The sequence below is a fragment of the Chiloscyllium plagiosum genome, chromosome 18, assembly GCF_004010195.1.
Source record: "Chiloscyllium plagiosum isolate BGI_BamShark_2017 chromosome 18, ASM401019v2, whole genome shotgun sequence".
In the NCBI taxonomy this organism is placed as follows: Eukaryota; Metazoa; Chordata; class Chondrichthyes; order Orectolobiformes; family Hemiscylliidae; genus Chiloscyllium; species Chiloscyllium plagiosum.
This window is the reverse complement of record NC_057727.1, coordinates 32,575,705-32,589,759: the sequence shown is the minus strand read 5'-3', so window position 1 is coordinate 32,589,759 and position 14,055 is coordinate 32,575,705. Positions and strand designations below refer to the sequence as shown.

Below are 14,055 nucleotides of genomic sequence, written 5' to 3'. Positions count from 1 at the left end.
CCTGAAGAAGGGCTTATGCCCGAAACGTCGATTCTCCTGTTCCCTGGATGCTGCCTGACCTGCTGCGCTTTTCCAGCAACACATTTCCAGCTCTGATCTCCAACATCTGCAGACCTCACTTTCTCCTCAAAGATCTATAATACAATCCCAGTAAGGTGATCATCCCTTTCTTATTTCTCAGTTCCACCCAAATAACTTCCCTCGATGCATTTCCAAGAATATCCTCCCTCAGAACAGCTGTAATGCTATCCTTTATCAAAAACGCCACGCCATGCTCCCCTCCCCCCACCCCCAAAACCGTCATAGCATTTGTATCCTGGAACATTAAGCTGCCAGTCCTGCCCATCCCTGAGCCAAGTTTCTGTAATTGCTATGATATCCCAGTCCCATGTTCCTAACGATGCCCTGAGTTCATCTGCCGTTCCTGATGGGCTTTTTGCATTGAAATAAATGCAGTTTAATTTATCAGTCCTATCTTGTTCTCTACTTTGTCCTTGCCTGCCCTGATTATTTGACTCACCTTTGTTCTAAACTGTACCATTAGATTAGATTACTTACAGTGTGGAAACAGGCCCTTCGGCCCAAGAGGTCCACACTGACCCTCTGAAGAGCAACCCACCCAGACCCAGTCCTCTACATTTACCCCTTCACCTAACACTACGGGCAATTTAGCATGGTTAATTCACCTAATCTGCACATTTTTGGACTGTGGGACGAAACCATCGCACCGGAGGAAATCCACGCAGACAACGTGCCTGAGGCAGGAATTGAACCCAGGTCTCTGGCGCTATGAGGCAGCAGTGCTAACCACTGTGCCACCGTGCTGCTCACTATCTCTCTTGTTCCCACCCCTCCACCTTACTAGTTTAAACCCTCCTGAGCAGCTCTAGCAAATCTCCCTGCCAGTATATTAATCCCCTTCCAATTAGGTGCAATCCATCCTTCTTGTACAGGTCACTTCTACCCCAAAAGAGCTTCCAATGATTCAAAAATGTGAATTATTCTCCCAAGCACCAGCTCCTTAGCCATGCATTCATCTGCTCTATCCTCCTATTTATGCCCTCACTAGTTCATAGCACCGGGAGTAATCCAGATATTACTGCTCTTGAGGACCTCCTTTTTAAATTTCTGCCTAACTGTCGGTAATCTCCCTTCAGAATCTCAACCTTTTCCCTTCCTATGTCGTTGGTTCCAATGTGGACAATGACCTCTTGCTGGCCCCCCCTCCCTCTTGAGAACATTCTGCACCCTCTCTGAGACATCCTTGGTCCTGGCCCAGGGAAGCAACACACCATTCTGATTTTTCGCTGCTGGCCACAGAAACGTCTGTCTGTACCTTGGACTAGAGAGTCCCATAACATATTCGATCTCTTGGAACCCAACATACCCCTCATTGCATTAGACCCAGTGTCAATACCAGAAACTTGGCTGTTCGTGCTACGTTCCCCTAAGAATCCATCACCCCCTACATCTTCGAAAACAGCATACTTGTTTGAAATGGGGATAGCCACATAAGGCTCCTGCACTAACCACCTACCTCTCTTACCTTTCCTAGAGTTTACCAATCTATGTGACTGTATCTGTGACTTTTCCCCCTTCCTATAACTGTCATCCATCACATCCCCTTGCTCTTGTAAATTCCTCATTGCCTCTAATGTCTCTCTAACTGATCCATTTGATCTGGGAGGATTCACAACCAACGGCATTTATTGCAGATATAATCCTCAATAACCAGTAAACTCTCCCTAAACTCCCACATTCGACAAAAAGAGCATATCACTCTAATAAAGGCCATTTTTGCTTCTTTCAATCTAAGGACAAAAATCTGCTCCAGGTCGTTAATACTTATGACTTATATTTTAAGTTTAATCAAGAGACATGTCTCAATAAAACATATAATCAAGAAAGAACCCACTCTACTCAGTACAGCAGACTTATTGTAAGGCCACACTCAAAATATCCACTTATCTGTCTCTGTGCTGTGACCTCTCCCAAACAGGTTTCTCCAAAGATTAGTTTTGAATTTCACTGTTAATTTTCCCAGACGCACTCCGATGTCCAGCGATACATTCTGCTATTCTAATGATGATATTGTTAAAATTCATTGCATAATTGGAATCTTAGCTGTGTTTTTGGTTAAAAAACAGGAATTGAAATGTTTTATTTCTTTAGGTCCTGTCTACAGATACAGCAACAAAGTCACCACCAGATGGAGCTTACATTCATGGAGTGTTCCTTGACGGTGCCCGATGGGATCGAGAGAAGTATGCAGGAACAATCAAATTTGTTGAATTGCCCCAAATTGAAAATTATTTTAGCAGTATCATTGTAATTGTTTGGCCATTGTGTGAGATGTTATTGCAAATTTATTGTGATTTTTATTCTATAACATTATTTTCCCTGTCTTTGCAGAGGATTAATGGCTGAGCAATTTCCAAAAGTCCTCTTTGATTTAATGCCAGTTATCTGGATAAAACCAAGTGAGTAAATATGCTTTGATTTTTCTCAACAAAATTTCTCTCTTTTGGGCTTCTGTCATTTATATCATGGATTGAATAACAACACAGGAAAATTTCTGACAGATATGTTTATATGCTGCTATCTCACAGCATAATTTAAGGCCATTTCCTAAACATTTGTCAAAACAATTATTTTTTGGTATGACATCAGTTTAAGTTAAAAATAACACAACACCAGGTTATAGTCCAACAGATTTATTTGGAAGCACTAGCTTTCAGAGCGCCGCTCCTTCATCAGGTGGTTGTGGAGGTTAAGATCATGCTCACAGAATTTATAGCCAAAGGAGTCCAGTGTCATGGAGATGTGATACAGTAAAAAAATTTTAGATCCAGACTTACACCTTTTATAATGAGATACGCTGGTTTTTGTTCTTTGATATGTAAATCCCAGATCTTCTTTTAAATTACCTTCTTAAAATAGCTCAGCTTTTTAAACAATAGGTGTCCCAATACTATGTCAGACTGACAAACTCTCTGTATAGTTTTATAGAGTTTTATATGGATTTATGCAGTTTTTGAGCAAAATAAAATGTAATTCTGCAAAAAATAAATTCACCCCATAGTGTGTGTGTGTATCGTGCAGTGGGGTCACCTTCAGTGTGACATGAATCCAGGGTCCTGGTTGAGGCCATTCACATGGGTACCAATCTTGGCTATCAGCTTCTGCTCAGCCACTCTGCATTGTTGCTTGTCCCAAAATCTGTCTTGGAGGAGGTTAACCGAAAGTCTGAGGCTGAATTTCCCGGACCACTGAAGTGTTCCCCGACTAGGAGGAAACATTCCTGTCTGATGATTGATGAGTGGTGTCCTTCCGAAGATACACAAAGCCAACATACCAGGACATCCCATCGTATCAGGTAATGGGACCCCATGTGAGAACCTCTCTGGCTATGTCAAAGGCATTTTGATCCCTATTATACAGGGGTCCCACCCAGCTTCTGTCATAACACTACAGATTTCTTACAGAAACTCAGCACCCACAGACCTGTCAAACCGGGAAGATTCCTTGTCACAAAGGACATTTCAGCACTCTACACCAACATCCCGCACGATGACAACATCAGGGCAACAGCCTCAGTACTCAACACCAACAACTGTCAATCTCTGAGCACCATCTGCTTTATCCTTGACCAGAACATTTTCACCTTTGACAACCAGTTCTTCATCCAGACACACGGAATGGTCATGGGGACCACAGTTGTACCTCAATATGCCAACATCTTCATGCACAAGTTCAAACAAGACTTCTTTTCTGCACAGGACCTCTAACCAACACTATACACTATATATATTGATGACATTTTCTTCCTCTGGACCCATGATGAGGAGTCACTGAAACAACTACATGGTGATATCAACGAGTTTCATTCCACCATCAGACTTACCATGGACTATTTGAGTCATAGAGGTGTACAGCATTGAAACAGACCCTTCAGTCCAACCCGTCCATGCCGACCAGATATCCCAACCCAATCTAGTCCCACCTGCCAGCACGCGGCCCATATCCCTCCAAACCCTTCCTATTCATATGCCCATCCAAATGCCTCTTAAATGTTGCAAATGTACCAGCTTCCACCACCTCCTCTGGCAGCTCATTCCATACACGTACCACCCTCTGTGTGAAAATGTTGCCGCATTGGTTTCTTTTATATCTTTCCCCACTCACCCTAAACCTATGCCCTCTAGTTCTGGAATCCTGACCCCAGGGAAAATACTTTGCCTATTTACCCTATCCATGCCCCTCATAATTTTGTAAACCTCTATAAGGTCGCCCCTCAGCCTCCGACGCTCCAAGGAAAACAGCCCCAGCCTGTTCAGCCTCTCCCTAAAGCCCAAATCCTCCAGCCCTGGCAACATCCTTGTAAATCTTTTCTGAACCCTTTCAAGTTTCACAACATAATTCCAATAGGAAGGAGACCAGAATTGCATGCAATATTCCAACAGTGGCCTAACCAATGTCCTGTACAGCCCAACTCCTGTACTCAATACTCTGACCAAAACAGGAAAGCATACCAAACGCCGCCTTCACTATCCTACCTGTGACTCCACTTTCAAGGAGTTATCAATCTGCAGTCCAAGGTCTCTTTATTCAGTAACACTCCCTAGGACCTTACCATTAAGTGTATAAGTCCTGCTAAGATTTGCTTTCCCAAAATGCAGCACCTCGCATTTATCTGAATTAAACTCCATCTGCCACTTCTCAGCCCAATGGCCCATCCGGTCAAGATCCTGTTGTAATCTGAGGTAACCCTCTTCGCTGTCCACTACACCTCCACATCTACTGCTCTGCCCTCATCAATGTACTTTGTTACTTCTTCAAAATCTCAATCAAGTTTGTGGGACATGATTTCCTACACACAAAACCATGTTAACTATCCCTAATTAGTCCTTGCCTTTCCAAATACACGTACATCCTGTCCCTCAGGATCCCTTCCAACAACTTGCCCACCACCGATGTCAGGCTCACTGATCTATAGTTCCCTGGCTTGTCCTTACCGTCCTTCTTAAACAGTGTTCTTTAGTATCCGTCTCATTCTTGGACACATGCATCTCCATCAAGGGTGGGTATCTCAGCACCTCACTGCACCGCAAACCACGGATAATCTCATGCTGCTACACACTTCTATAGCTTCCACCATAAACTTATTTAAACAGCCAGGCCCTAAGGACAAGCTGTCTGCATACATAGGATCTGTTCAGATGAGGAGGAACATGACAGACACTTGAAAGTGCTCAAGGATGCCCTCAAAAGAACAGTGTATGATGCTCAGTCATCGACTGCCAGTACCAACATGCCACAGTGAGAAATCGTAATGAAGTCCTCAGGAGACAGACACAGACTGCAACAGACAGAGTACCCTTCATTGTCCAGGACTTCCCAGGAGCTGAATGATTACATCATGTTCTTCGCAATCTGCAGCACATTATCGATGAGAATAGGCACTTTGCCCATACCTTCCCTGTGCCTCCACTTCTCACCTTTAAACAACCACCAATCCTTAAACAGATCATGATTCGTAGCAAACTGCCCAACATTCAGAACACCACCATACAACCCTCCTACAGAAGCCGCTGCAAGATGTGTCAGAGTATTGACATGGGTAGCACAATTTCTTGTGGGGACATCTCCCACCATGTACACAGTGAGAACTCATGTAACTTGGCCAATGTGGTCCATCTCATACGCTGCAGGCAAGGATGCTCAGAGGCACGGTACATTGGCGAGACCGAGCAGATGCTACAACAACGGACGAATGGACACCACACAACAATCACCAGGCAGGAGTGTTCCCTCCCAATGAGAGAACACTTTAGCTGTCTGGGATATTCGACCTTGGACTTTTGGGTGACCATTGTACAAGGCGGACTTCGGGACAAGCAACAACACAGAGTGTCTGAGCAGAAGTTGATAGCCAAGTTCAGTACCCATGTGAATGGCCTCATCCTGGACCTTGGGTTCATGTCACACTACAGGTGACCCCACTGCACCACACACACACACACACACTCTTTCTCTCTCTCTCTCTCTCTAATATGCACACACATGCACCACCCGCACTCACACCGACACATCTCTCTCTCTAATATGCACACACATGCACCACCCGCACTCACACCGACACACACATCCTCTCACATATATACCCCATCATACTCACATACATACTTAACCAAGTTTACACCGACACACGTATACATACACACCCTATCAGATGCGCACAGAATCTGTCGCTCCTGCATGCGCGCACCTATAAGCTTATGGAGTGAATTTGTTTTTGCAGAATTACATTTTATTTTGCTCAAAAACTACATGGATCCATGCAAAACTCTGTAAAACTATACAGAGGATTTGTTGGCCTGACATAGCATTGGTACACAGACAGACTTCACACCTATTGTTTAAAAAGCTGAGCTATCTTGAGAATGTAATTTAAAAGAAACTCGAGGATTTACATTTCAAAGAACAGAAACCGACACATAGAGTCATAGAGATGTACAGCATGGAAACAAACCTTTGGTCCAACTTGTCCATGCCGACCATATATCCCAAACCAACCTAGTTCCACCTGCCAGCACCCAGCCCATATCCTCCAAACCCTTCCTATTCATATACCCATCCAAATGCCTTTTAAATATTGCAATCGTACCAGCCTCCACCACTTCCACTGGCAGCTCATTCCATACAGGTACCACAGTCTGCATGAAAAGGTTGCCCCTTAGGTCTCTTTTATATCTTTCCCCTCTCACCCTAAACCTATGCCCTCTAGTTCTGTATTCCCCCACCCCAGGGAAGAGACTTTGTCTATTTATCCTATCCATGCCCTTCATGATTTTATAAATCTCTATAAGGTCACAGGGAAAACAGCCCCAGCCTGTTCAGCCTCTCCCTATAGCTCAAATCCTCCAACCCTGGCAACATCCTTGTAAATTTATTCTGAACCCTTTCAAGTTTCACAACATCTTTCCAATAGGAAGGAGACCAGATTTGCACGCAATATTCCAAAAGTGGTCTAACCAATGTCTTGTATAGCCACAACATGATCTCCCAACTCCTGTACTCAATACTCTGACCAAAACAGGAAAGCATACCAAACGCCACCTTCACTATCCTATCTACCTGCGACTCCACTTTCAAGGAGCTATGAACCACACACCAAGGTCTCTTTATTCAGCTACACTTCCCAGAACCTTACCATTAAGTGTATAAGTCCTGCTAAGATTTGCTTTCCCAAAATATAACACCTCGCATTTATCTAAATTAAAATCCTCTACCACTTCTCAGCCCATTGGCCCATCTGATCAAGATCCCGTTATAATCTGAGTTAACCTTCTTCGTTATCCACTACACCTCCAATTTTGGTGTCATCTACAAACATACTAACTATACCTCTTATGCTTGCATCCAAATCATTTATGTAAATGACAAAAAGTAGAGGACCCAGCACTGATCCTTGTGGCACTCCACTGGTCACAGGCCTCCAGTCTGAAAAACAACTCTCCATCACCACCCTCTGTCTTCGACCTTTGAGCCAGTTCTGTGTCCAAATGGTTAGTTCTCCCTGTATTCCATGAGATCCAACCTTGCTAATCAGTCTCCCATGGGGAACCTTATTGAGGCAATGAGCCAGAGGAAGGTGCCGGGCTGAGCGGGAGCGAGCTCCGGAGCTGGAGCCAGGATCAGGGGGGTCGGCAGCGGGAACGCAGGGAAACCAGGCGGCTCGGGCCGAGCGGCCACCGGCAGCCCGAAAGGCCAGGAGGGGACAGGGTCCAAGGAGGAGGTATTGCGGGAGAGCAGCAACACACCTGAAGAACAGCGGTAGCCCCAGGGGGGATGTTGGGAAAAACGGGGGCAGTAAGGCAAGGAATGGCAGGAGGACAGGCAGCGGGGTCCAGGAGAAGGGGAGGGCGGCTGCTGGGGATAGCAGCAATGTCCCCAGCAGCAGAAGGGCCGCAGAGCTGAACAAAGTGCTGCGGAATGTGGTGGAAAACCTGACGATCAAGTCGGTGCAGAAATCCTGGGCATCGAGACAGGTCAATGAGGTGGTGAATCACTTACTGCGGTACATCCGGAAGGAATCTGGACGTTGTTTCACTGACATGGAAAAGTTATCGAGCAGCAGCTACTACGAGAACGTGAAGGTTATTAAATTCTTTTTAAAAGAAATTCATCTGCTGGTTTCCACCCTCTTTTCCCACCCTCTCCCAAATATTTCCCGCCCGCTGATTACGCTTTTACTTTCATTTCCTCCGTGTTTGGGAGATGATCTGATGGGGAAGTGTCTTGGTCAGCCCCAGGGAACCTGATCAAGGTGGTGTACCTGCTCCCTTCGGTTGGATCTCCCCTCTCGGAGCAACTTGAGGCTGGATTCTGGGTAATCCAAGATGGAGGATGGGAAAAATTCTGGCTGTAACGGGCTGCTCCTTTTTTTGAGGTTTTTTAGGTGTTGGAGGTGATTTCCTTGAATTCCAGGAGCAGCAATTGTTGTTTTATTTGCTGTTGTATTGTTTTGGAACTTTGAAAAATAAAAGTCAAAACAACAGCAGTTTTAAAAGGGAGATCGAGTGGATCGGTTGGAGAGACAGATAGAAGCGATGAGGAATTCACAACAACAACAGTATGTGATGGATGGCAGTTATAGGAAGGGAGGAATAGTCTCAGATACAGTCACATAGATGGGTTAACTCCAGGAAGGGTAAGAGAGTGCAGGAGTCTTTTGTGGATATACCCATTTCAAACAGGTATGCTGTTTTGGAAAATGTACGGGGTGATAGATTCTCAGGGAAACGTAGCATGAACAGCCAAGTTTCTGGTATAGAGACTGGCTCTAGTGCAATGAGGGGTACATAGGCTTCCAAGAGATCAATTGTGTTAGGGGATTCTGTAGTCCAAGGTACCGACAGACATTTCTGTGGCCAGCAGCGAAAAAGCAGAATGGTGTGTTGTTTCCCTGGTGCCAGGATCAAGGATGTCTCAGAGAGGGTGCAGAATGTTCTCACGGGGGAGAGGGGCCAGCAAGAGGTCATTGTCCACATTGGAACCGAAAAGGTTGAGATTCTGAAGGGAGATTACAGAGAGTTAGGCAGAAATTTAAAAAGGAGGTCCTCAAGTGTAGTAATATCTGGGTTACTCCCAGTGCTACTAGCTAGTGAGGGCAGGAATAGGAGAATAGAGCAGATAAATGCATGGCTGAGGAGCTGGTGTATGGGAGAAGGATTCACATTTTTGGATCATTGGAATCTCTTTTGGGGTAGAAGTGACGTGTACAAGAAAGACGGATTGCACCTAAATTGGAAGGGGCCTAATATACTGGTAGGGAAATTTGCCAGAACTGCTTGGGAGGAATTAAACTAGCCAGGTGGGGAGGGGGTGGGACCCAGGAAGATAGTGAGGAAAGAGATCAATCTGAGACCGGTACAGTTGAGAACAGAAGTGAATCAAACAGTCAGGGCAGGCAGGGACAAGGTAGGACTAATAAATTAACTGCATTTATTTCAATACAAGGGGCATAACAGGGAGGGCAGATGAACTCAGGGCATGGTTAGAAACATGGGACTGGGATATCATAGCAATTACAGAAACGTGGCTCAGGGATGGACAGGACTGGCAGCTTAATGTTCCAGGATACAAATGCTACAGGAAGGATAGAAAGGGAGGCAAGAGAGGAGGGGGAGTGGCATTTTTGAAAAGGGATAGCATTGCAGCTGTGCTGAGGGAGGATATTCCCGGAAATACATCCAAGGAAGTTATTTGGGTGGGACTGAGAAATAAGAAAGGGATGATCACCTTATTATAGACCCCCAATAGTCAGACGGAAATTGAGAAACAAACTTGTAAGGAGATCTCAGCTATCTGTAAGAATAATAGGGTAGTTATGAAGGAGATTTTAACTTTCCAAACATCGATTGGGACTGCCATAGTGTTAAAGGTTTAGATGGAGAGGAATTTCTTAAGTGCATACAAGACAATTTTCAGATTCAGTATGTGGATGTACCTACTAGAGAAAGTGCAAAGCTTGACCTCCTCTTGGGAAGTAAGGCAGGGCAGGTGACTGAGGCATTAGTGGGGGAGTACTTTGGAGCCAGCGACCATAATTCAATTTGTTTTAAAATCGTGATGGAAAAGGATAGACCAGATCTAAAAGGTGAAGTTCTAAATTGGAGAAAGGCCAATTTTGACAATATTCAGCAAGAACTTTCAAAAGCTGATTGGAGGCAGATGTTTGCAGGTAAAGGGATGGCTGGAAAATGGGAAGCCTTCAGAAATGAGAATACAAGAATCCAGAGAAAGTATACTCCTGTCAGGGTGAAAGGAAAGGCTGGAATGGATAGGGAATGCTGGATGACTAAACAAATTGAGAGTTTGATTAAGAAAAAGAAGGAAGCATATGTCAGGTATAGACAGGGATAGATCGAGTGAATCCTTAGAAGAGTATAAGGGAAGTAGGAGTACACTTAAGAGGGAAATCTGGAGGGCAAAAAGGGGGCATTAGATAGCTTTGGCAACTAGAATTAAGGAGAATCCAGAGGCTTTTTACAAATATATTAAGGTCAAAAGGGTAACTAGGGAGAGAACAGGGCCCCTCAAAGATCAGCAAGGCGGCCTCGGTATGGAGCCGCAGAAAATGGGGGAGATACTAAATGAATATTTTGCATCAGTATTTACTGTGGAAAAGGATATGGAAGATATATACTGTAGGGAAATAGATGGTGACGTCTTGCAAAATGTCCAGTATACAGAAGAGGAAGTGCTGGATGTCTTGAAACAATTAAAGGTGGATAAATCCCCAGGACCTGATCAGATGTACCTGAGGAGCCATGTTAACTATCCCTAATCAGTCCTTGCCTTTCCAAATACATGTACATCCTGTCCCTCAGGATTCCTTCCAACAATTTGCCCACCACCGAGGTCAGGCTCACCGGTCTATAGTTCCCTGGCTTGTCTTTACCGCCCTTCTTAAACAGTGGCACCACATTTGCCAACCTCCAATTTTCCAGCACCTCACCTGTGATTATCGATGATACAAATATCTCAGCAAAAGGCCCGGCAATCACTTCTCTAGCTTCCCACAGAGTTCTCTGGTACACCTGATCAGGTCCTGGGGATTTATCCACTCTTATGCTTTTCAAGACATCCAGCACTTCCACCTCTGTAATATGGGCATCACCATCTATTTCCCTACATTCTATATCTTCCATGACCTTTTCCACAGTAAATACTGATGCATAACACTCATTTAGTATCTCCCCCATCTCTTGCGGTTCCACACAAACGCCACCTTACTAATCTTTGAGGGGCCCTATTCTCTCCCTGGTTACCCTTTTGTCCTTAATGTATTTGTAAAAATCCTTTGGATTCTCCTTAATTCTATTCGCCAAAGCTATCTCATGTCTCCTTTTTGCCCTCCTGATTTCCTTCTTAAGTATACTCGTACTGCCTTTATACTCTTCAAAGGATTCACTCGATCAACCCTGTCTATACCTGAACATATGCTTTTGTCTTTTTCTTAACGAAATGTTCAATTTCTCTAGTCATCCAGCATTCCCTACACATACCAACCTTTCCTTTCATCCTAACAAGAATATATTGTCGCTGGGCTCTCCTTATCTCATTTCTGAAGGCTTCCCATTTTCCAGTTATCTCTTTACCTTCGAACATCTGCCCCCAATTAGCTTTTGAACGTTCTTGCCTAATACCATCTAAATTAGGTTTCCTCTCATTACAAAAGATGATAGTTTTAATCTAAGATTGTTTTCTGTATCACATCTCCATGACACTGGACTCCTTTGGCTTTAAATTCTGTGAGCATGATCATATACTTCACAAGTACCTGATGAAGGAGCAGCACTCCAAAAGCTAGTGCTTCCAAATAAACCTGTTGGACTATAACCCGGTGTTGTGTGATTTTTAACTTTGTCCACCCCAGTCCGACACCGACACCAAGATGGACAGGTAGAACAGGCCATGAAGGCAGTGCTGAGTTGGAAGGTTGGATCTGGGATAAGGTGGGGGGAGGGAAAATGAGGAAACTGGTGAAATCCACAGCTCCGCCCTCATGAGCTGTCCTACCTGTCCATCTTCCTTCCCACCTATTCGCTCCACCCTCCCCTCTGACCTATCACCATTACCCCCACCTCTTCCTCCTATCACACTCTCAGCTACCTTCCCCCCCCCCACCCCCCACCCAATTATCTCTCCAGCCCCTAGGCTCCCAGCCTCATTCCTGATGAAGGGCTTTTGCCCGAAACATTGATTCTCCTGCTTCTCAGATAGTGCCTGACCTGCTGTGCTTTTACAGCACAACACTTTTGACTGATGTTCCACAGCTAAATAAAAACAAAAAAAGGGTTTAAGTCGTGATCAATCACTTTTAAAATACATTGAATGGAGGACTCTGCATCTAAATTGAACTTTATTTTATTTGAAGATAAAAGAACACTCTTCAAGACTTCAAATGACTATGTCTGCCCAGTCTACAAAACAAGTGAGCGCAAAGGAGTCCTCTCTACCACTGGACATTCAACCAATTTTGTTATTGCTCTGCGTCTGCCAACAGATAAACCAGTTCATCACTGGATCAAACGTGGTGTTGCACTACTCTGTCAACTGGATGACTAAAATCAAAGTTTTTTAAAGAAGATAAGAATTGCACTCAACTAGAACTCTGATTTTATATTTTTAACTTCGGTATACATCAGCCATAAGAGAGCACTTTAAAATAACATATCTCATTGTTAATCTTATTTTTGGTTTTGTTTAAGTCTTTTATAGTCTAATTTCAAATTAATTATCAATACAAAAGCAACCATATACTATATTGGAAAGTGATCTTTCTGCATTTTTTAATCTTCCTTAAATAATATGTAGGAGCAAATGAAATTGAATTTGCATGTTTATAAAGGAAATCTACACTTCAAATGTGAAAGAAAGATTAAATAAAGTATGTGATCTATATGCTTATATCACAAAAGCATATGTTAATATATTTTTAGATATATTTCAGATAATAATCCACAGCACCGAATGTTGATGTATATTTTGTTCCACAAATCCAGATGACACAAGTTTCAGTACAACGGTAGATGCTTTATTATTGGACAGCCGGCGAGAGATTCTCAATGTGCCCAAAAGTAGCTGTGCGTCTACTTGTGGTGACGCGTCTTCATGAATCTCTGCTGTACATACAAAAGCAGTACTTTCTATAGGAATAATACAAAATGTCTATAAGTCTCACATGGTTGATTGTCGTTAGATTGTTTAAGATGGGCAATTATAATTTTACAAGGCCCAATGAATGTCAGTGTTCTGTGATAACGAGTGAATAGACTACAGGGACTGATGATCATATTCTTCATGTCCCTCTGAGACAGGCAAGAAGTGGTAAGATAAAGGAACCTTGGATGACGAGAGTGGTGGAGCTTCTCGTCAAAAAGAAGAAGGTAGCTTACATAAGGTGGAGGAAGCTAGGGTCAAGCTCAGCTCTACAGGATTACAGGCAGGCGAGGAAGGAGCTTAAAAATGGTCTGAGGAGAGCCAGGAGGGGGCACGAGAAAGGCTTGGCAGAACGGATTAGGGAGAACACAAAGGCATTTTACACTTATGTGAGGAATAAGAGAATGGTCAAAGAAAGAGTAGGGCCGATCAAGGATAACATAGGAAATTTGTATGTGGAGTCTGAGGAGTAGGGGAATCCCTAAATGAGTTTTTTGCTTCCGTCTGTACGAATGAAACAAACTTTGTAGTGAATGAAATCTTTGAAGAGCAGGTGTGCATGCTGAAATGGATAGAAATAGAGGAAGCTGATGTGCTGAAAATTTTGTCAAACATTAACAAGTCGCTAGGCCCGGACCAGATTTGTCCTCGGCTGCTTTGGGAAATGAGAAATGCAATTGCTTCGCCACTTGCGAAGATCTTTTCATCCTCGCTCTCCACTGGAGTCGTACCTGAGGACTGGAGAGAGGCAAATGTAATTCCTCTTTTCAAGAAAGGAAATAGGGAAATCCCCGGCAATTACAGACCAGTAAGTCTCACATCTGT

The 14,055-nt window shown here is 43.9% G+C and overlaps 1 protein-coding gene across 1 annotated transcript in view; it reads left to right on the top strand.

The window, feature by feature from the left end:
• Positions 1-12,875, top strand: part of dnah12 (dynein, axonemal, heavy chain 12) — a 278,012-nt gene extending 265,137 nt beyond the window's left edge. The window contains exons 72-74 of the mRNA XM_043708118.1: positions 2,173-2,264; positions 2,413-2,480; positions 12,446-12,875. Coding sequence (XP_043564053.1) covers positions 2,173-2,264; positions 2,413-2,480; positions 12,446-12,636 — 351 coding nt within the window. The 3' untranslated portion in view covers positions 12,637-12,875. The remainder of the gene's footprint in view (positions 1-2,172; positions 2,265-2,412; positions 2,481-12,445) is intronic.
• Positions 12,876-14,055: the final 1,180 nt, after the last annotated feature.